Source organism: Rhinoderma darwinii, chromosome 4, assembly GCF_050947455.1.
Source record: "Rhinoderma darwinii isolate aRhiDar2 chromosome 4, aRhiDar2.hap1, whole genome shotgun sequence".
Classification (NCBI taxonomy): Eukaryota; Metazoa; Chordata; class Amphibia; order Anura; family Rhinodermatidae; genus Rhinoderma; species Rhinoderma darwinii.
In genome coordinates, this window is record NC_134690.1 from 51,092,668 (window position 1) to 51,116,442 (window position 23,775).

At 41.5% G+C, this 23,775-nt stretch overlaps 2 protein-coding genes across 2 annotated transcripts in view; both read left to right on the forward strand.

The window, feature by feature from the left end:
* E2F6 (E2F transcription factor 6) overlaps positions 1-23,775 on the forward strand; it is a 315,197-nt gene that overhangs the window by 215,279 nt on the left and 76,143 nt on the right. The window lies entirely within an intron of this gene.
* The window catches only part of ROCK2 (Rho associated coiled-coil containing protein kinase 2), a 161,943-nt gene that overhangs the window by 113,579 nt on the left and 24,589 nt on the right, over positions 1-23,775 (forward strand). The window contains exons 10-22 of the mRNA XM_075861101.1: positions 166-229; positions 7,813-7,904; positions 8,987-9,035; positions 10,256-10,391; positions 11,228-11,319; positions 11,403-11,649; positions 11,774-11,880; positions 13,003-13,162; positions 18,185-18,345; positions 18,488-18,672; positions 19,041-19,110; positions 21,370-21,473; positions 22,402-22,588. Of these exons, the coding sequence (XP_075717216.1) occupies positions 166-229; positions 7,813-7,904; positions 8,987-9,035; positions 10,256-10,391; positions 11,228-11,319; positions 11,403-11,649; positions 11,774-11,880; positions 13,003-13,162; positions 18,185-18,345; positions 18,488-18,672; positions 19,041-19,110; positions 21,370-21,473; positions 22,402-22,588 (1,654 nt within the window). The remainder of the gene's footprint in view (positions 1-165; positions 230-7,812; positions 7,905-8,986; positions 9,036-10,255; positions 10,392-11,227; positions 11,320-11,402; positions 11,650-11,773; positions 11,881-13,002; positions 13,163-18,184; positions 18,346-18,487; positions 18,673-19,040; positions 19,111-21,369; positions 21,474-22,401; positions 22,589-23,775) is intronic.

The following is a 23,775-nucleotide window of genomic DNA, read 5'->3' on the forward strand; positions in this document are numbered from 1 at the left end:
AACTCTCATCAGCTTAGCTTTATCCTCTCGTCTGTGATCCAAACTCTGGAAACTGTTTAGAAATGTGACGTTCTGTGGCCAAGTATTTTTATGAGTAAGAGCTGTTTAATGTCTTCTCATTCTGTGTCTTTCTCTCCCTTGTGTTTTCCCTGAAATTTTTCTCAGATTGCTGAGCGACCCGTCCAAGGGCAAGGAAGAACAGAACGCCTCCATAAAGCCAACGAAAGAGGTGAGCGCTCGGGGCTCCGACTATCCGTAGGTGGGGTACACATGTTTTAAGAGTGGTCTCCGATAAGCGAATGTAGTCGTTTTTCATAATAAAGAATCTGTTCTGGAAGATCGTGACGTTGTACATGGAGTTTCTTTTAAATGGAGTAGTCAATGAGGGACACTTGGTGATCGAAAAAAAGTAAAGCTTTTATACATTTGATGTTCTAAAATACCACAGTTATTCACGTGTTTTCTTTTTTACAAGCGTTTTTTGTAGTCACACATTTTTGTACATGAAGATACCAACCGCTTGCTGCAAAAAAACGTCACTAAGCTAAAAAAGGCAAAAGGAAAGGAAAAAGACCACCGCAAAAAAACGTTTGTAGTGCCTTTTAATAATACTCTGCTGGCTGCCAGCTAACATCTGGCCAAAGTGCCCCTGCAAAGAGCATAGAGGGTCTGCTTACCCTGACTTTTGCACGGAGGGGATTGGGCGCATGGCATCTGGTTGGCTTTTTACCTTACATGCATGTTTAAGTCTGTTTATTGAGGTGTGTGGTTTTTTTAAGCATTAGACTCTGTTCTGGTGTCGTGATGGCTTCTGGTTTTAAAGCATTCATGACAGATTTAAAGGATCAGATCTAGCGAATTCTAATGGAGTCCATTGACCCGTGATGGGTTATTTATTTTTTTACTAGGTACAAGCATAAACCACAATGGAGCCCAATGGAAGAGAACCATGTTACCAGTGCGTACAGCTCTTTATTTATAGGGCTGCAGTCTCATCGCTTCCTTGCCCAGGGTGCGTTTCAGACAGCCTTGGAGCTCACCTATTCACTTCTTTAGGGAAAAGGAAAGTGGCAACCTATTTAAACTTAAAGGAAAGGGGTATTCCAGCCTTTTTCTCCTATCCACTGGATAAATGATAAATGCTCGATCTGTTGGTGTCTGTTTCCTGGGACCCTCACTGATTTCCAGAACGGGGGACCCCGTTCCACCGTTTCACATTAGGGTAGTTTCAATGAAGCAGCAGCTGGGCATTTACTCCATTCAAAGTCTATGGGGCTGAGGGATAGAGGCCCATCGGGCAGGCCCCTACCGATCTAGCATTTATCACCTATACAGTGGATAGGTGAAAAATGTTTTAGGCTGGAATACCCCTTTTAAAGAGGTACTCCGTTTTGGATAGTCCCTGCTTGTTTGAAATGACCCTTCACAATAAGCTGATTACAAAGTGTTACCAAGCCGGGACACCCAGTGATCAGCTTTAATTTGTGGGGAAACCTGGCAGGAAGTATTCAATATCCCTGCAGCGCCACCACAGGAGAAATTAAGCATTATGTTCTCTGTGTAATACAGGACAGGATAGGTCCTCCAGAGCGAGAGACACTCTTTGTAACCTTTCTGCACTCTGGCCAAGAGCTCAGGATCCTGAACAGAGGACTCCCTCTTTTTATCCCAGATTTACCTATTGGGGTGTATGAAAATGGGTTTTCTAAATGGGTCAACCCCTTTAACAAAATAATATGTGAAGGGAGTGCTTGTAATAATGGTCATACTTTACAATGTACCTGCATGGCCACACAATCGGATAATGGCCTCCGGGTTGCCATGTACGGAAGCCTCGGAGGAGCAGCCTCCTGCCGGTCCTCCGAGGCTTCCTGTCAGTGTGACTGTCACGTCACAATGACAGTTGGAGTACATTACACTACGTGTGTAGAGTAATGTACTCTAGCAGCGATCACAGCTGCAAGTCTGAATGGGACAAGTAAAAAAAAAAAAAAGGTAATAAAAATGTTTTAAAAAAAAAGTGTAAAAATAAAAGTTATAAGTTATATAAACAAAAAATGCTTTTTTTCCGATTAAGCTTTTATTATAGGAAAAAAATGTACACATATTTGGTATCGCCACATTCGTAACGACCCCAACTATAAAACTATAATGCTATTTTTTTTTCCCCGCATGCTGAACACCCCAAAAAAATCAATAAAAAAAACTACACCAGAATCGCTTTTTTTTTTTTGGTCACCACCCCATCCCAAAATAGAGCATAAAAAGTGATCAAAAAGTCGCATGTACCCGAAAATAGTAACGATAAAAACTACAAGCCGTCCCGCAAAAAACAAGCCCCACAGCTTTTTTGACTAAAAAATAAAAAAGTTACGGCTCTCAGAATATGGTGACCCAGAAAATAAATTATTTTTATAAAAAAGTGATTTTATTGCGCAAACGCTGCAAAACATAAAGAAACCTATATACATATTATATCGCCGTAATCGTACCGACTCGCAGAATAAAGTAAAACTGTCATTTATAGCGCACGGTGAACGCTGCAAAAAATAAACTAAAAAACATTGTCAGAATTCCTGGTTTTTGGTCACCTGGCTTGCAAAAAAAATGGAATAAAAAGTGATAAAAAAATCGCATGTACCCCAAAATGGTACCAATGAAAACAACAGATTGTTCCGCAACAAAAAAGCCCTCACACGGCTCCGGTGGTGAAAAAATAAAGAAGTTCTGGCTCTCGGAATATGGCAATGCAAAATGTGCAGTGTCCAAAAGCGGATAAGATTGGGCGCCATTTATCAGTACAACACCGGCCACACATCTGTGAATTATTATTTATTTACCGCATTATTATACCCTCTTATTATGCCCTGATGTTCTCCGCACAGATTACATACGCCCCCACATTATAAACTGAAATACCAGCAAAACCCCAAACAAAACAACTACCAAGCAAAATCTGCGCTCCAAAAGCAAAATGGCGCTCCCTCCTTTCTGAGCCCTGCAGCGTGCCCAAACAGCAGTTTCCGCCCACATATATGGCATCGCCATACCTGGGAGAACCCGCTTAACTTTTTATGAGGTATTTGTCTTCAGTGGCACGAACTGGGCACATCATATTATGCACTAAAATGGCATATCAGTGGAAAATTGCAATATTCACTTTGAACCACCACTGTGCATTAACCCCTTCGCGCACTATGACTTAATTGCACATCAAGGTGCGGGGGTTGATGTATGGCGCGGGCTCACGTGCTGAGCCCGCTCCATACGCTGCGGGTGTCAGCTGTGTATTACAGCTGACACCCGGGACTAACGGACAGGAACAGCGATCGTGCTGTTACAGAAGCCTGTAAGAATAACCATATACTGCAATACATTAGTATTGCAGTATATTGTACTAGCGATCCAATGATTTAATAAAATGTGTAGAAGACTTAAAGTTTTTAGCAGTGAGAAAAAAAAATTTAAAGCTAAAAAAAACAAAACCTTTTCCCATTTTTCTTCTGAAGTAATGAAAAAGATAAACAACATTGGTATCGCTATGTCCGTAAAAGTCCGAACTATTACAATATACCATTATTTAACGTAATAATAATTTGACATTAAAAAACTTAAATAATTTAAACCGCCAAATTCGCTGTTTTTTTTTGTCACCTTAGCTCTCAAAAAAAAGTAATACAACCTTTTGATCACTTTTTACGTACGAAAAATTGATACCAATAAAAACTACAGCTCGTCCCGCAAACAATAAGACCTCCCACCGCTCAATTAACCGAAAACGTAAAAAGTTACGGCTCTCAGAACGTGGTGGAACAAAACAATTTTTTTTTTAACAATTAGATTTTTCTTTTGTAAAAGTAGTATACCGTAATATAAAAAAAACAAAACTATATACATTTGGTATCACCGTAATTGTATTGAGCCGCAGAATAAAGTAAAGTTTTTGTTTTTACCGCATGGCGGTAAAATCCGATTTTATTTTTTTTCCAGTTTCAGCCCGCAAATAATTATTTTTTTTCGGTTTCCCAGTACATTTTATGGTACTTTAAATGGTATCAATAGAAACTACAATTCCTCCCGCAAGAAATAAGCCCTCACACCGCTCTACTGACGGAAAAAGAAAAAACTTATGGCTCTTGGAAGGCGGGTAGTGAAAAACAAAAATAAGAAAGCAAAAAATGGATCAGTCCTGAAAGGGTTAATTCATTTCTAATGAAAAAAATGTATGACCACATGTGGGGTATTTCCGTACTTGGGAGAAATTGTTTTACAAAAATTGGTTGTTTTTTTTTCTCCTTTATCCCTTGTGAAAATGAGAAAATTCAACATTGTAGTGGAAAAAATTGTGATATTCACTTTCGCAGCCTAATTCTAATAAATTCTGCAAAAAACATGTGGGGTCTAAATGCTCACTATACCCCTAGAAAAATTTCTTGAGGTGTGTTCCTAAAATGGGGTCACTTTTGGGGGGTTTCCACTGTTTTGGTCCCTCCAGGGCGTTGCAAACGCGACATGGCACCGAAAAGCAATCCAGCAAAATCCATGCTCCAAAATCCAAATGGCGCTCCTTCCCTTCTGAGCGCTGCCATAGGTCCAATCAGCAGTTTATTAGCACATATGGGGTATTGCCGTAATCAGGAGAAAATGCTTTACAAATGTGGTGGTTCTTTTTTTCCTTTATTCCTTGTAAAAGTTAAACATTTATATGTCTTTTCAGAAAAAAAGTAGATTTTCATTTTTACGGCCTAATTTCACTAACTTCTGCAAACAACCTGTGTGGTCAAAATGCTAACTATACCCCTAGTTAAATTCCTTGAGGTGTGTTTCCAAAATGGGGTAACTTTTGGGGTGTTTCCACTGTTTTGGCACCACAAGACCTCTTCAAACCTGACATGGTGCCTAAAATATATTCTAAAAAAAAACGGAGGCCCAAAATCCTCTGGGTGCTCCTTTGCTTCTGAGGCCGGTGTTTCAGTCCATTATCACACTAGGACCACATTTGCGATATTTCTAAAAACTGCAGAATCTGGGCACTAAAATATTGAGTTTCATTTTTCTGGTAAAACCTTCTGTGCTACAAACAAAAATGTATTAGAAATGAATTTCGGGGAGAAAAATAAAATTAGAAAAATATTTCACCTCTACATTGCTTTAAAGGGAATGAATCGCTAGAAAAATATATATATATTTTTTTAGTTAAACAATTAGTGTATAGGTGATTAAACATTGTTCTAATTTTTTAAATTTTTTCACGAGTCAGGAAATATTATAAATTAGATTCTAATTTATAATATTTCCCAGGGCTGGTCACTAGATGGAGCAATTCCCAAAATTGCAGCATTGCATGTGGTAAAGCAACCACATTGCTTTATGCTGCAAAATTTGAGAAAAATCCCTCGCTCTAGTGAGCTCTCAGAATCCCCCCCTCCTTTATCCTGGCTAGTGCCGGGAGAAACGAGGGGATTGAACGGTCTAACCTCCTACACTGTGTGTCGCCATTTTTTGAGCTAACACAGTGTAGTAGATTAACATACAGTAGTAAACACACAGTAAAACACGTACATACACAGACCTAACTTACCTGCTCCTGCCGCCGCCGCTCACTCCGGTCCGTCCGCTCCGTCTGCTACCTCCGCTCCAAGTGCACAAGTCCGGAAGCCGCGACCGGAAGTAGTAATCTTACTGTCCGGCCGCGACTTCCGGTCTACAAGAAAATGGCGCCGGACGTCGCACAGTTCAATTTGCATTGTGTGGGAGCGGCGCATGCGCCGTTCCCACACAGACGGCGTACAGCATAGTGGATGGAACGGGCCCCGTTCGCATTCACTATGGGACTGTATGTGCCGTATTCCATGTCTGTATATGTCGTTAATCGACACATACAGAGATGGAAAAAAAAATGGCAGCCCCCATGGACAAGAAAAAGTGAAAAAAATAAAAAAAGTAAAACACAAACACACAAATAAATAAAAAAATGTTTAATAAAACACTAAAATCAAATTGATCTAATACATTTTTTTTTTCGTGACACTGGTCCTTTAATTCCTATGAAACGCCTAAAGGGTAAAAACACTTTGTGAATGCTGATTCGAATACCTTGAGGGGTGCAGTTTTGAAAATGGGGTGATTTATGGGAACTTTCTAATATATAAGGCCCTCAAAGCCACTTCAGAACTGAACTGGTCCCTGAAAAAATGGCCTTTGGAAATTTTCTTTAAAATATGAGAAATTGCTGCTAAAGTTCTAAGCCTTGTAACGTCCTAGAAAAATAAAAGGATGTTCAAAAAACGATGCAAACATAAAGTAGACATATGGGAAATGTTAATTAGTAACTATTTTGTGTGGTATTACTATCTGTTTTACAAGCAGATACGTTTAAATTTAAAAAAATGCTAATTTTTGCACATTTTCTCTAAATTTTGGTGTTTTTCAGAAATAAATACCAAATTTATCGACCAAATTTTTTCACTAACATAAAGTACAACATGTCACAAGAAAACAATCTCAGAATCGCTTGGATAGGTAAAAGCATTCCGGAGTTATTACCACATAAAGTAACACGCCCTGAAGGCCAAAACAGGCTGTGTCCTGAAGGGGTTAAATACGGACAACTTCCATGCTGTGAGATGTAATTATTTGCTTGCAAAAATTATTTAATTGGTGAGTGCCGTGATATTAAAATATTATGGCCACTCATGTAACACACGGATGGGCCCGGTCTGCCAGAGCGGTAGCCAATTATGTTTTAGCTCTTCTTTTCTATCTCAAGAGCGAGAGACCCCTTTTCTAATATGATCATATTTTCAGATAGGGCATATGGGGCAGGAAGTCCAGATGGGACAACCACCGTTTAAATTAATAATTGTTAAAAAAAAAAACGCTAAATATGGGCCATTGACGTGCTGCCTTCTGGAAAATTGGAAAAAAATGTCTTCCGAGGTTCTATCCATTTTTGATAATATTGTATGACCATCAATATGGCGATCATTGTAACTTCCCAAAGGTTGTCCTCTAGTTTTCTACAGGCTCCTACAGCAAATCTAACCAATTGTACAGTGATCTATAAACTCTTCCTATATTGCTGTATGACGAGGTCAATTTGTTATTCTGGAGTCTAGAGAAATGTAAAAGCTGTCGGCCTTCTACATACTGACAAATTTCAAATCTGCCTAGTTGGGGATACGTAGTTTCTATTCATACCAGAGCCATGATCGCTATGATGAATACGGTTTTGAATGGATTTCAGCAAATCCTAATGGATCCTCTAGACTGAGGGTGCGTCATGTTTCAGCCACGGTTCCGGTATCTTTAATAACCAGAATAGTGCTGCAGACTACTATTTTGTAATAAACATAACTATTTATGGATTTTAATATAAGGACGGGTTCACACAGAGTTTTTTGCAGGCAGAAATTGGAATTGTTTGGAATTTTGAGGCAGATTTTGCTCTGCCTGCACGCCAATTTTAGCTGCGTTTTTCGCCCGCGCCTGTTGAGCGACGCGTGCAAAAAAACGCAGTGAAATACGCTTTCTCTGCCTCCCATTGATGTCAATGGGAGGTCAAAGACCTAAACGGCCGAAGATAGGGTATGTCCCTTTTTTTTCCTGCGAGACGCCGTAGCCTCCCATTGAAATCAATGAGAGGTTTTTTTTGGCACGTTTTCCGACGTGGTTTCCGTGTCAAAAAACTTGTAAAGAGACTCTGTCTGAACTGACCCTATTCCAGGACGCTAGTAATAAGTATCTGCAATTGGCTGTACATTTTTAGCAGTGCCTTGTGCTTGACGTGAATTGTTCCTTCTGTTTGTGTAGGAGTCGGCAGAACTTCAGAAAGCTCTTCAGAAGCTGGAGGAGAAGCTTCACAATGAGATCCAAGCCAGAGATGAATTTGAGCACAAATACAGGTGTCCTATTTATTAGTGTTGGTTATTCCGGCCTCCAGACACAAGTCCTTTTGGGGTCCGTTTTATTAATGATAATATAACTTTTTCTAAGGATGCCCAACTAGGCCGAAGGTAAACGACCTGGTCTCCATTAGCCTCGATCAGACCTAGATAAGGAGTATAAAGCGATGTCTAAACGGTGACACTAGTGGCGGGCAACTTCACATAATTGCAAGAATTTGAACCATGTTGGATTTCTTGTGATCGTCGCACAACTTTTCTCAGTGGGGTCATGTGAGTTTCACGGTAATCCCTCGATTTTACTGCGACTTGCAGGTCATTCCATATCACTGTGGAGCACTCGTCTAATCGTACAGAAGTAAAACGGTCACATTGCAATATCGTCCATGCAGGAATGGACATACCATGTATAGTCTGGGAAAACCATGTAGTTTACCTTTGACTTAGTGGGTAAGTGGCTGAAGATGGAGAATCCCTTTAAATGCCAGGAGAACTCCAGTGACCACTAATGTTTTTATAGACTTACTTTTTATTTATAGATCAAACACTTGACAATGATTTACCTTTATGTATTTCATTTAAAGGGCTACTCCCATCACAGAAAGTCATGGCATATCGCAATGTTGCGCCATCGTTATCTGATCAGTGGGAGTCTGACTGCCGGGAGCGCTGCGTCCGCTTTGCCTGTACATCGTCACTTGAATGGAACTGTGCTGCAGCTCCCTGCACAGCCGATACCCGCGAGCGACGATGTGCAGGGAAAAACAGAGGTCGGATCCCCACCGATTCAAAAAAATAAATAAAAAGGATGGTATATCCTAGCGATATGACCTCACTTTCTGGGGTAGGAATACCCCTTTAAAATTCTGAATGCTAAAAAAAACAAAACCTCTTGGATGTAATTAGTTGCAGAGACTTCAGTAATAGGAAGGAAAGTAAGATTTTCCTAGGAAGGTGGATGACGGCTCAGCAGATTATATGCAAAATATTCAGTCAATTACTGAATACAATAACCTAATGACTGATTTTTAACGTTGAACATACTTCTGTAGTAACATATGAAATATTTTGCTGTTTCTAAGGTCTGTAAATGCCCGTCTGGAAAAGATAATGAAGGAACTTGATGAACAGGTAATCAATGCGATATTATGTTTAGTGCAGTAATATTCCAGAATTTAACCTGGAATCTCCTGATTTGTGGGTATAAATGCCAGAGTCCGTGTCAGATCAGGGATATGTATGGCATAAAACTCCTTTGTACTAGTAGCTAATGACCGGACTTCTTCAGAGGATACAGGTCCAGAAGTCCCATTTTCTGTGATTGGGTATTAAATGATTATTATGGTCTGTTTAATGAAAAGCTTTACAATTTTCTAGTATACTTTCTGTACCCATTCTACATGAATCTTTAGGATCTCTGCTTGCTGTCATTGAATAGGAACCTCCATTGTTTGTGTCCAATCAGTCCTGGTCATGTGATGATCACAGGTGTATGGCTTGTTACAGGACGTAGCTCTGATAAATGTAACTGTAACGATCTCCGCACCTGTGTCACCATCACATGACCAGGACAGATTTTTATCAACTTGAAGTAAGCAATACAGGTTCCTGTTGACTGACCTCAAGCAAAGACCTTTAATACCGTGAGGAATTGATCCAGAGAGAGCCAAGAGATTTGTTTTCCCTCTGTATTATTAAAGGGATTGTGCACTTTTAGGCAGTAGCACTCAATCAGCTTAGTTCTTAAAGTGACACTCTGGGCACATTATCATTGTGCCCAAATGGTCCTACCTGGGTCATACCAGGACTGTTCATTCTTTTACTCTGGCCCCCAAATGCGAATTTCCAAGGTGCTCTGTACACTATAAATCCTTAACACAACAAAAAAAGAACTACTGCTGCACGTTACTGGGCTGTACAATAGAAGTATCGCCCCTCTGACATCTCTTCCTGCTTTTCTCTTGGCTGAAGCTGCACCTCACAGACTTCCTCGCTCAGGGTGAAAGAATTGACAGTCCTGGTACATTTGATGAAGTATAAAAATTTGTCCAGAGTTTCACTTTAGATTGCTAAAAGTTTCTAAAATAAACACCATATCGATCCAGTCCCTAAACTGATCCACACCATATGGAAGTGTATGTGTTTACAGGCGCACACTTATACAGTCCATATACTCCCTCTGTTTCTTAAAGCTTATGCACGTAATGCCCAATAGCGAATTGATAAAAGCACAGCACCCATTGTAAGCGTTTTTTCCGGCTTTTTTTTTCTATATACTTATATCTAGCGTTTTGTCTCTACTGCAGCCGTGTCGCATACTGAGCGTTCCTCTTTTATCCCTGTTTATCTAGGTAAATTCTCGTAAGAACCTGGAGTCTACTAGCCGGCAGCTGGAGCGTGAGAAGGCTTTGCTACAGCACAAGAACGCAGAATACCAAAGAAAAGCTGAAAATGAGGCCGAGAAGAAACGCAGCCTAGAGAATGAAGGTTTGTGAGCGCCGCATGTGCCAAACCCCAAAATACAGATCGAATTATACAGTCGCTTACTAGAACACTAGCTTTGCATCTAATGTAGGCTTTGTTGGAGTTGTATGTATGTGGTGTTGCTGGTCATACACATTCCAATTCTCAAGCCAGTCATAGACGGAATAACGATGGCTGATGACATTGGTTTTAGTGGTGGTCCTGGTCATACACATTTCAATTCTCAAGCCAGTCATAGACGGAATAACGATGGCTGATGACATTGGTTTTAGTGGTGTTCCTGGTCATACACATTCCAATTCTCAAGCCAGTCATAGACGGAATAACGATGGCTGATGACATTGGTTTTAGTGGTGTTCCTGGTCATACACATTCCAATTCTCAAGCCAGTCATAGACGGAATAACGATGGCTGATGACATTGGTTTTGCTAATCCCCATAGTAATGAAAATGCATTTTAATGGGGGAGGTGATCGCAGCTAACCAAGCAACTTTGAATGTCAACTATGCCATGTCTGTGGGAAATTTTAGGCATGATCTGATAACCTGGGTGAGAATCCGGCTTACTGAGTGTATGGGGGTGCGGATTGAAAATATGAGTGCTGCTGATACTCAAAAGTGCTCCATATTGAGCAAGCAAGTTTTGTTTTGTGTTTTATATATTTTTACAAATGTAGTGTTTATCCTTCTGGGGGTCAGTAGGGACAAACCAGTTCCTCGCTACCTGTTGGTATCATTGGGATATCTGCCTGTAAAGTTTATTTTGTATTATCTGCAATAATCGCATTGGGAAAAATCATTGAAAACAAACAACTCTTTCTAATGTGTTTTTTGTTCAGTGAACAGTCTGAAAGATCAACTTGAAGACATGAAGAAAAGAAACCAAAATTCACAGATCTCCAATGAGAAAATGAACCAGCTCCAAAGACAAGTAAGTAAAATCAATCCTTAACTTTTTCAGTGTTTTCTTCTTGTCCCTAGTCCTTTCACCTTACTGATTTGTTTCCTCTGTAGTTGGATGAAGCCAATTCTCTTCTGCGTACAGAGTCCGACACAGCAGCCCGGTTCCGAAAGACTCAAAACGAGATGTCCAAACAGATCCAGCAGCTGGAGACAAACAACCGAGAGCTCCAGGATAAGACGTGTATGCTAGAGAACGCCAAGCTGAAGTTAGAGAAGGACTACATCAACCTGCAGTCCGCTCTGGAGTCTGAAAAGAGGGACCGGACGCAGGGTTCAGAGATCATTTGTGACCTTCAAGGTATAAAGGGGTGCTGTTTTTGCTTGCCCTAAATTGTGTATTATATATCACTGGTGCAAAGCATTTATACCATGTAATGCTGAGTCCTCATACCCATTCATTGCGTGTTGTGCTCTGCTTACAGGCCGGATATCTGGATTAGAAGATGAAGTAAAGAAAGGGAAGGAGTTCCTTGCACGTGCTGAGTCTGAGAAGAGGCATCTACAGGAGAGACTAGCTGCCCTGGAGAAGGTAAGGAGCTGTATTACATGCATCTAAAACGGCTGTTACATCTGAATAACTCCCTTTCTAATTGCGGCCTGCAAGCATGTGATCAATGTAGATCTGTGTCAATTAGCGATCACAGTCAGCAGCCCCTGCTGGAGAAATGAGGTGCTACACATCGTCCGTTCAAGTAAATGGGCTGCCATGTAATTCATGATCTCAAGGACGTCAACCTTCTTGCAGCAGCTTTCTTCTTTGTCCAGATTTACACATGTATTTCATTTTCTATGCGTTAGTGGAGCCATTCTGAACCAACACACAGGCCCAACTATGTGTGAGCAAGGCCTAACTTTATTGCAGATAGATGTATATGGGATGTATGCTAATCTTTGCATTGTCTTGGGGTAGAGGAAAAATGTATGTTGAAAATGTAGTAGAGGACTCCAGAGATCAGATGGAAAGATTTTCCCCTCTTGGCATCTGTTGTCCATCTTGTAGTTGTATCCTTGCAAAAAAAAAAAAAAAAAGTCCAGAGAGACCATAATATTGACCCCATTTCTGCCACAAGAGACCTAGAAAGTAAAGCTTTGTCTTTACCAGCTGGTAGACTTTCATATGTATGTACAGTGTGTGTCTTCCTGCCATTCTCACGTGATGCACATCCCACACATTTTGTGGTTTGGTTGTTATATATCAATATGATCCCAATTTACACTGATCTATAATGACAAATCCGCCTGTACTATCTTACCTTGTTTGACAGGTATTATCTACTTGCTCGTACGCTGAGGTTTTTAAGGAGTAAATGTTTCTTTGGTAATCCAAAGCTAAACCTATACATTGTTTATTATGACGATAGATCAATGGTATGAGCTGAAGTCTGCCGTAATCTATCTGCTCCATTTTGCGCATGGATTTGGGCACCCATCATGGCCCTGCTCTTTTATCAGAATATTCCTGTTCTGAAATACAGTACAATAAATATATTAGGGAATTTCTGAATATGTAATTGCAGTAATTCCCATATTATCCAGTGAACTGGATGATTACAATCTGTGTGGACGTGATATTAAGGTGACGTTTCCCACTATCCGGACTGCCAATGCATTACGTGATAAAATAACTGCTTACCGATTCATATAATTGTAGGAGAAGAACAACCTGGAGATCGACATGACGTACAAGCTGAAGGCTCTGCAGCAGTGTGTGGAGAAGGAAGAAGTTGAACATAAAGCCACCAAGGCACGCCTGGCTGACAAGAACAAAATCTATCAGTCTATTGAGGAAACCAAGTCTGAAGCCATGAAAGGTAGAAAGCTCCGTAACCAGCTCTATATGCGAACTGCAAGCAGCCCTATATTTTCTATAAAGCGGATACTAGTTTTTTTTGTTTTTTAAAAAATCAATCCAATGTTTATTAACAAGAACAATAATACATTGACAGTCAGATAACTGTATCAGCATCATATGCAGCATTTCCAGTATTACAGAAAAATCCCAACATTACATCCCCCCCCCCCATAACCCCTGCACATCCCCCTATCAGCATCTCTATCATTTACACTTAGTACAAGATGAGTTCTATTAGCAGGACCCAATGTTACACCTCCAGTCTGCTCTTGACGTTACTACAAATGATCTCCTAGACTTGTGTCCGTATTCTGCTCAGGTCAGAGGACACCACCCCAGGGCAGGCAACCATCTTTCCCACTGCTTATCAAATTTCTTCACTTTACCCCTTTTCGAAAATATTTTATACTCCATCAAAATATTGTAATTTAGCATTCCCAAAATTTCCCTCTGCACGGGAGGCTCCACATCCAGCCAGTGTTTATCAATACACTTTCTAGTCTGATATAAAAATTTTGCAATTGCCAAGCATTCCAACCTGTCACCCCCCAGTTCTCCCACAAACCCCAGCAACAACACCTTTGGATCTGCCGCCAATTTCATACCATATACCTTTTTTTTTTTTTTTTATCAATTCCGATATCTCCCCCCATAAGGTCCGCAAAGCCCCTCATGTCCAGAACATATGATAGATGTCCGCCTTCTCCTCTGGACACCTAGGACACTTAGCATCCGATCTGAGCCCCATCTGTTTTAGCACCCAAGGGGTTCGGTAAACTCGATGTATCAAGAAAAGTTGCGACCTCCTCTGCGCCATACTGAGAGAAAGATGGTAAGAGGACGCTAAGATCTCCTCCCAATCTTATTGGGCAAAGAGCCTATATCCCGCTCCCATTTCACTCTCACCAGCTCCATAGGATCTCCCAAGTGTTTGGATAACAAGCTCTTATAAGCCATCGAAATCAGCCGTTTAGATGTGTCCGTCTTAACCGTATATTCTAAGACCCCCCATCGCACAGACCGTCAGGTCCACCACAGCCGCCTGCAGGGCATGTCGTATCTGCAGATATTGGTAGAACATACTGTGTTCCAGTTGGAATTGGTCTTTCAATTGCTGAAAGGACCGTAGTGCGGTATCATCATACAAGTGACTCAGTCGTACAACCCCTGCCAGAGCGGATACTAGTTTAGTCATTCTGGACAATAAAATGATCATACATCGAACTGACTTAATAAGCACTAAAATGCCCCTTGTGAAAATCACCCTATTCATTTTTCATGATGTGTCTTCACATTACACATACAGTGTCCTCTCAAGCTTCCTTTTTGGGCCTATTCACACTGCGTTCATTAGCATAGGCTTACATCAGAGATATACATCGAGAGTATCTCCTGGCCTATAGCTCTGCAAACACAGTGTGAATACACCCTTAATTATATATAGCATAACTGACTTTTTTACTTTGAACCTACGTGATATGTCGTGCAGTCTTCTCAAATTTCTTACTACCTAATTGGGAGGGACTTCAAAATTCCTGTGTAGCATAGAGAGGCAGAATGTTCTATAGCAAATAAAACTCCCGGGGACCACTTGTAACCGCATGTGACATGGGGGTTATATATACCAAGGTTTCAACTCTAGTCTTCAAGTGCCCCAAACAGGTCTTGATCTGAGGATATCGCATCTTACTTATACTCTGATAATACTTTTTACCTGTGCAATACAGGAAATCCTTAAAACACCGAAATTGGGAAACTCCGTACTAGACAAAGTAACATTTAGCCAACCTGAACTAACAAACCAAACCGAATATACGACTGAACCAGGAGTACTGGTCGAAATAAACTTAGATTCTGCAAAGTTTGTCATAATGATTATAGTTCACCTTCACAACCATATCGTTCCACTGCATCTACAATGAAAGATGTAAGCAACTTTACAAATAGTATAAATGAAAACGCTACTTTCGTTTTGTGTCTACAGCTCCTATGCGGATCTGTGCCGCCATGCTAGGAGACTACACACAAACCTCGTATAATCTGATCCAGGCAGTCACTTAGCCATACAGCTGTCCCCTACTTGTTGTTGACATACCAAATGCATGTTAGTACAAAGTAGGAGACTAATGGAAGGGAGTATGACTGACTGCAGGATCAGTTTGTAGTCTGTAACTATGGAGACACACAGTTGTGCATAGGAGCTGCAGACACAACATAATTTAATTGACTGCCAAGCGTTTTCATTTTAGATGAATTGGAACTAAACAAAATATAGTTGCAAAGTTGTATTCCCTTTTTAAGTTGCTTGTGTAGTTGGGCTTTAAAAAAAATCTTTCCTGCATTATTTAAGTAACCTCAATCTGTAACGTTCTAGATGTAGAATTAAACTGTATATGCGGCTCCTGGTTCTTTTAGGCAGTTTAGTTCTGTCCAGACAGGTAAGGGTTACATGTTTGTCCTTGAAAGCCCGCATTATGTGAGGGAATGGTTGTAATGCCATAAGTGTGACGCACAGCATGCCATTACAAGTCACTGTAAAGCATGGCCACAGGAATCTCGGCTTGCTTCAGTCTCTGGGGGGGGACTGGGAGAGGTCAAATGAAGTCAGGTCTAGATTCTTCTTGCAGGGTACACGTAGGGCTTACTCTGGGCGTCTCTGGCATGACCGGACCCCACACATGTTGGATTTAAGAGACAAAGGTCTAACTATACCTGAGCCAAAGTAAACAGACCACAGTCTGCAGCCCTCAGGCCTGGCATCTAGAAATAAAAGCCATACAGTTGCCAGTCCACTGGGTATTTTAGATGCAATAAAAAAATTTCCCCCAGATTTTTGCCTACTATAAAAATGCCTTTTAATTACCAAATATTTTAATTTCTATTATTGTCATTCCATTTGCATAATATATCGCCGTCTTTATTACTGCTATTGCCCAAGCCCTAGGACTGCACCCGAATTATTAAAGGTCCATGGTAAATCAAAATAGTATTCCAGCTGCAGCCATGAATATAATTAAAAAAACAAAAAAACATTTATGCTGCATAAATTATACAAAAATGTCGACCTATTCCGATCTCTATATTTACCATTCAGCGTTTTTACTCACATTGATGACGGCACGGTGACATCAGTGACATCAGTCTGCTAAGCCATGACGAACAGATAGCAATGCATTCATGTGCCTTCCCCATCTCTAACATATCTGCTCGTTTCTGCCCTTAAATGCTGTTTTTTTAAATCTATAAAAAGATGTTTCCCCCCTTTTCCTTGAATTGCGTTAAGTTATGCAATTTGTTATACTACTAATTCAATACCATCTTTCGCTGTCCAGTTGAAAAGCGTATACTTTTTTTTAATATGAGAGTCTATAGATGACGGAGGGCTCACAGATGCTTTGATGGATACCATCGCTCAAAAACTCACATATTAAAGAAAAAAAGTATACGTTTTTTTTTTACCGGATGGCTAGAACTTATACGTTTTATTCAATCATTGGAGTCTATGGGTGACAGAATTCATTTTTTACATGTTTGTTTAACATCTCGCGCCATACATCTCATGTTATGACGAATTTAGGCTCTGTTCACATCTGCCTTCCGTCATGTAGCTCTATTTTGCCCTGCAAAATTACGGAAACCCACATTGAGTTTCCATTGCGCGCCGTTGGTTGCAGTAATGTGACAGATGTGGCGCTCCTGTTATTCTATTCCTCTAACGGAACAGAATAATGGAAACTGTAGTGCAGATGTGAACATAACCATAGAGAGAGAGTAAGGGAGATGGCATCTGTACGGACACAATTCTGTACTTACTAAATTCTTAATACATTTTTATAGCGGTCAGAGATCTATTTTTCTGATACTAGGCTCCCCCGCATAGACTTAAAAAAGTAACATGTTGGCTGCCTATAGCTGCAAAAAGAGGGCGCTATCCACAGGATAGGTGATAAATGTCTGATCGTTGGGGCTCCACTGCTTGAATCCTCACCAATCACTAGAACGGGGGTCCTGAGCCTACGCATTCCTCCTCTCTGTAAGACTGCAGTGCGGAGAACTTCAAATGGAGCAGCAGTTGAGCATGTGTATTGCCGCCCCATCCATAGTCTATGGAGCCGACAGAGGCAGCCCAGTACAGCGCTCGACTGTTTCCGTCATGGGGCGGGGGGGGTGCATGCTCAACCGCTGTTCCATTCAAGCTTCTCCTCACTGCGACAGGTGCATTGAGGAGGAACAAGGGGGCTTTACACACCTGTTCTAGTGATCGGTGGGGGTTCCAACGATGGGGGCCCCCCAGTCATCAGACATTTAGAACCGATCCTGTAGATAGGTAATAAATGACAATCTTGGGACAACCCCTTAAAACTCCCTCTAGTGGCAGCTGCATGCAGCCAGCATTTATTATTTTCAAGCAGATCTGTCACCGTAATATGATTCCTATTTAAGGGCAGTATAGACTGGAGACAGGTCCGCCCTAACGTAAACCCAAAAAGAGCGAAAAACATTGAGCCATGAGACCACTGTATTCGCGAGGGGAGCGCTCCTCTATCACCGGTGAATCATGGGTTGCAACCTGTGACGTGCACATACACGGCAGCCATGAATCAATGGTGAGAGAGGAGCGCTCCCCTTATGAAAACAGCGGACTCCTAACAATCAGTCCGCTGTATTCTTCGTTAGCTGCAATTCGCCAAACGTCACAATGTTATTTGTGCCGTTTGGGCTTACCGTAGAGCGGACCTGTGCCCATAATATACTTTACCTCATCTTCTTTAAATCTATTTCTAAGCTTCAACCACTATAAAGATATATTAAGAAATGAATCAGCACAGAATTTAGAACCTAGAAATGACATGAGAAAAGATGGACATTCACTTTAAGTGGATATGTCGTACCCGGGGTATTAGGTATTTTACTTGCGGAGTTGTTCTTTATACGTGGTTGAATCATGATGTGATCACCGCAGCTTTTATTTCTCCTGTAGACATGGAGAGGAAGCTGCAGGAGGAGAGATTGTCCAAGCAGCGGCTGGAGAACAACTTGCTGGAGGCGGAGAAGCAGTGCTCCATGCTGGACTGCGACCTCAAACAAGCCAAGCAGAAGATCAATGAGCTGGAGAACCTGAAGGACAAACTCATGGAAGATGTAAGTCGTACCTGCCATACTGTGCCATTGCCTGTGGGGGAAAGGGGTATCGATGGTATCCCATCTTTGTAGAGAGGTGTTTGCGTTACATACAAATACTCTGTTAACCTTTCATTTTTCCATTTTTTTATCTCTTGCTTAGGTTAAAAACCTAACATTAAAAACCGAGCAGGAGACACAGAAACGAAGCCTGACCCAGAATGACTTAAAGATGCAGCTTCAGCAGGTGAACAGCCTTAAGATGTCAGAGAAACAGCTGAAGCAGGAGATCAACCACTTGACCGAGATCAGATCGAGCTTTGAGAAACAGAACAGCGAACTGCGCAAGTAAGAGACCGATCTATTGCTGATGTCATGGGAAAGTGAAGGTGCTCCCAGGGGTTTTTTTTTTTTACTTCTTTATTCCACAAAGCTGCCATGTTAGAGCTCCCTGTGTTAATACTACGCCTTCCGTGATGAATGATCTCTACTAATCGGTGGGCACAAATGGCACGCGTTTGATTCACTCAAACGACTTGACATATAACCAGTACTTCTCCCATTGTCAATTCTGTCTGTATCCCACCTAAGAGGGACATCTGGGTGGTGACATCTTGGGCTGAGAGAGTTTTACTGTACATCTCCTGCTGTCGACATAAGGTAATTGTTACCAGAAGAAGTTGAGTTTCCTAACTACGATGTCTTGTTTTGTGCAGAGAACGTCAAGATGCAGACGGACAGATGAAAGAACTTCAAGACCAGCTGGAGGCTGAGCAGTATTTCTCTGTAAGAATGAGATTCATTAAAGCTGAACTCCAGGCCCATTTCTCTCAGTATTTGTGGCTTACAATCATTCTGTCCTTACTGTAAGGGAAATTTACTACACATGTGCTGACCTCCTGTTGAGCTTGTGTTTATTCGCTGCGGTATAAAGCATGGAGGAGGTTCAGAGTAGCGCTCTAAGCCACTGATGTAACATGAGGTGTTTAGATTTCCATGCAGCTAAGACATATTTACTGACCGCTTTATGGACGGAAATTATCTCATTGCCCAAGGCCAGGAATCATCATGACCTGCCACAATCATATTGCCCCATTACCCTTATGAACCAAGACTACAAATGCCTGACCAAAATCCTGACAAACGGACTTCAAATAATTCTCCTAGATCTTATTCACCCGACCCAAGTGGGATTCACTCGAAGATGCCACTCCCAAAGATATTTGGAAAATCATTGCTCATGGTGCAAGATCCCTCTCACCCCCAATCCCTATTACTCAGTTTAGGTGATGAAAAGGCATTTTATAACGTTTTTTCACCTTCCCCACACACAACCCCTTGCACATAGAAACTTTTGCTGCCTCTTTCAATAATTCATTGCAGTTATCTACACAGACATCACAATTACATCAACTGTTATTGGGAAAGATACCCCACACTTGGACCTGTTTAGAGGTACATGGTGGGGATTTCCCCTTGACCTGTTTAGTTTAACCTCTGGTTTGACCCCATACTTTACCATTTAGACACTACCACCAGATTTCTGGGTGTGGAGTCAGGAACATCAGAATTAAGAGTGGTGGTTTTTGCTGATGACATCCTCCTCATGATTACCAGCCCCAGGGATTCTTTGGGGCTCTGCTCTGAGAACTGGAGAAATGGGGCCCTTTTGGATATACTGTTAACTGGGACAAAATGGAGGCTTTTCTTCGGAGGGGGCCGAGATGACCATTGTGGACTGCAAACTATCCATTCTCCTTGAAGGAGTCCTGTATTAAACATCCAGCCCGACTATATCACACGAACATAACCCCATCCATCACCTCATCGGAATCTACTCTGGATAGACTACCATGCAGCTAAACTCTAGTCACTCAACATAAAACTGTGCCCTAATAATGGCGTTTTAGCTCTGCTCTAATACCGAAGAAAATAAATTTCGGTGGTCTTGTCACCGCAACACAATCTCAATCTTTTCCCATGTTAAACGTTGATGTTGTCTTGTGGTAGTTCTGAGATTTTACCACGACTCGAGAATGATCAAATGCAGCCTTTAAAGGGTCTGACTCACAAAGGATACCCCTTTTTAAAAAGTAGTTTGCCTTTCAATCAGCTGATGACTGCAAGTCTGGCTTCTCCAACCCCATATCTGGCTATATGCTACATGCTGGCCATTCAAATGAATGTCCGTCCTATAATGCACGGCCATGCCGGGTCCACCAGAGAGGTGGCTTCTCTTTGAAAGTCTCTCACCATTCAGGCTCGTAACGAATGGGTGCTGAAGAAGGGACCTACTCTATGACCTCAATATGCCCCATTAGGGCATATGGACAGGGGTTGTCTTTGAGACAACCCATTTAAGCATCACTAATGAAGTAGTGGCTTAAATAATAAAGCTAGTAGTGACTAATGTTTCTATTGCCATAGAACAGTGGTGGTCCCAAGGATAAGGACCACTAGATATTCACGTTAGGCCCCTCAGGCGGTCCTCTTGCATCAGCACAGAACTGAGAAACCTTCCTCCTTGTAGTTTTGCAGTATGGCCATGTTCGAAGATGGAATGGTTGTAGAGCAAGTGCAATAAGTAACTTAGACCTCTATCACTATTATGGGGGCACTGGGCAACTAGACAAGGGGCAGCGTCCTTTGTGTGCCACATGTGCTTTTCCCTTGGCCCCTGGTAGCTCATATAAGTCTGGTTTCGCAAAAAGCGGATCCCATATTTGTCATCCATCTGCTAATATGTGAGCACATCAGTTTATGCAGTCCATCGAGATGCATTGGGCAGCACGTGGGCTCAGCACTTTAGCACTAAGGTCCGTGTTTCCAGTCCAACTTAGAGCAACATCGGCATTGAGCTGGTTTCCTCTCCCTGTGTTAGCATGGGTTTCCTCCGGATGCTCCCACACTCCAAAACTGGCTTCCTACAAAAAATGTCAGCAATTTGTGGGCGCTATATAACCAGCAGGAAATAAAAATACATAGCTTTTTGATGATGCATTTCTAGGTCCGAAATAAATGTTATTCTATACATTTCTTGTATAGACCTTGTACAAGACCCAGGTGCGGGAACTAAAGGAGGAATGTGAAGAGCAGGGGAAGCTTTGTAAGGAGATGCAGCAGAAAGTTCAGGAGCTTCAGGATGAGAGGTGAGTCGGCGCTGCGGATACAGAACTGGGGTCAGGCTGATGCTTGTTGTAGAGACGGCCTTGACTCCACAGACTGAAGTATTCCAATATATTCTACTCATGTTAACTAAAATATGTCAATTCTATAAGGGTATGTTCACACAGAGCTTTTTAGCGCTGTTTTCAAAGCGGAAACCATGGCAAAAAACGGCCGAAAACTCCTTCCATTGATTTCAATGGGAGGCGGAGGCATTTTTTTTCCCACGAGCGGAAAAAACGCCCGCGGGGAAAAAGAAGCGGCATGCCTTTTCTTTAGGCGTTTCTGTCTCTGACCTCTCATTGACATCAATGTGATGCCGAGAAAGCAATTTTTCCCAGCGTATTTTGCCTGTGGCGCTCAATGACCGCGGGCCGAAAAACCTCAAAAATTTGGCAATGACTAGATGTTTACTAATGTTATTCCCATTGTAGTTTATTATTGGCCATGACTTGACTCTTGTTCCAATGCATCTAATGAAAAATTAATCAACTTCGCAAATAGTCTTAATTAAAAAAATCTATCGTTTTGTGTATACAGCTCCTATTGAACAGATTACAAACAAACTTTCTGTATTCACATCCGGCAGTTATATTGCCATTTATCTGTCCCCTACCTCATACTACCCTACCAAGTAAGTAAGTAGGGGTCAGATGAAACGGAGCATGACTACAGGATCAGACTACACATGGTTTGTTTGTAGTATGTAACCATGGTGATACATAGGTCTGCATAGGAGTTGTAAATGCAAAATGGTGGGAGACTTGTAATCAAGACTGTTTGCAAAGTTGCTCCTTTTTCGATTTTATAGAAAAAATTGGTTGCGAAGTTGGACCTTTCTTTTTATGGCAAAATAAATTACCGCCTTATCCTGGGTTTCTGGATTACTTAAAGCCTGTTTTGTATTTCCAGGGACTCTCTGGCGGCTCAGCTCGAGATCACACTGACTAAAGCGGACTCTGAACAGCTGGCACGCTCCATTGCTGAAGAGCAGTACTCCGACCTGGAGAAAGAGAAGATCATGAAAGAACTAGAGATCAAGGAGATGATGGCTCGTCATAAACAAGAGCTTGCGGAGAAATATGCCACCATCAATTCTGTACGTAGATGGGGGATGGGTCAATTGGGAAGTTAGTAAGCTTATGCTGTTGTTCCTCCCTCGTCCTGTAGTTTTACGTCCGCATTCATAAACTGGAGTTGGAAAGTTTTAATTTTATCATTTCTAGATTACTTAAGAATCCCTTTAAGTCGTTTCCTCTATGAGCCCAAATAAATCTGTGTGGAGACCAATATGGACTCCGTCACAGACCCCCTCAGGGGTTATCATCCAGCTTTCCTCTAGTCCTAAACTGGCAAATCTGACAAGTTCTATACCAATGCATTTCTTTGGCTTTGTTAACACATTTATTGCTGATCAACGAATCTGGCGACAGCTGAGAAAGGTCCCCAGAACTGTCTATTCTTATTAACGCCTATTACGGCACCCCAATATGTGCCTTTGCACAGGCACGGTCTTCTGGCACAGAGAATGCCAGTATATTGTATATTCACAATAATTTGGAAAATTTGTGCTCCTTTACGGGGCAAAAAAAAAATACTATAACAAATTCAGCTAAAAGTCAGCAATGAACAAGGTAAAAAAATATATATTTTATTTTTGTACCTCCAAAATAAAATAATATCAAATAAATGCTAAGGTGTATGTACCCCAAGGTGGAATGTATAGAGACTACAACTTTTCTCTCAAAAATCAAGACTTAATACAGCTCGATGCAAAAAAAAATGTTCTAAGTTCCAGCCAATCAACAAAATGAAGGGGCCCCTCATTGTTTACGCAGGAATAGCGCCATACATACATATGAGTGGGGCTGTGCCCAGTCCTGCAACTTAATTCCATTTGCTTGACTAGTACCAGATGCAGCAGCCCGTACAGACGAGACGGTGTCTCCTGCTTATCAGCGGGGGATGGTCAGACCCTCGCTGATCAAACATTAATGGCCCACCCTAAGAACCCCTCTGTGCCGCTGTACAGACTTTGTCAGGTGCTGTATACACAGAGCTATTCTCCTTTAGTAGAGGCTCCATACACGTCCATGGGAGTCCTATCATGGCCTCGTACAAAATGGAGAAGTAATATAACTGTGTGCATGAAGCCTAAGAGTACGCAATTAACGTTTAATCCCCCGAAAACCCCTTTAATGGGTTAAGGTGAAATGTTCTTTAGGATTAAAGACTCGCAAAAGCTGATAAAGTAGTCCCTCAACCTTCTACAGACATATCAATTGT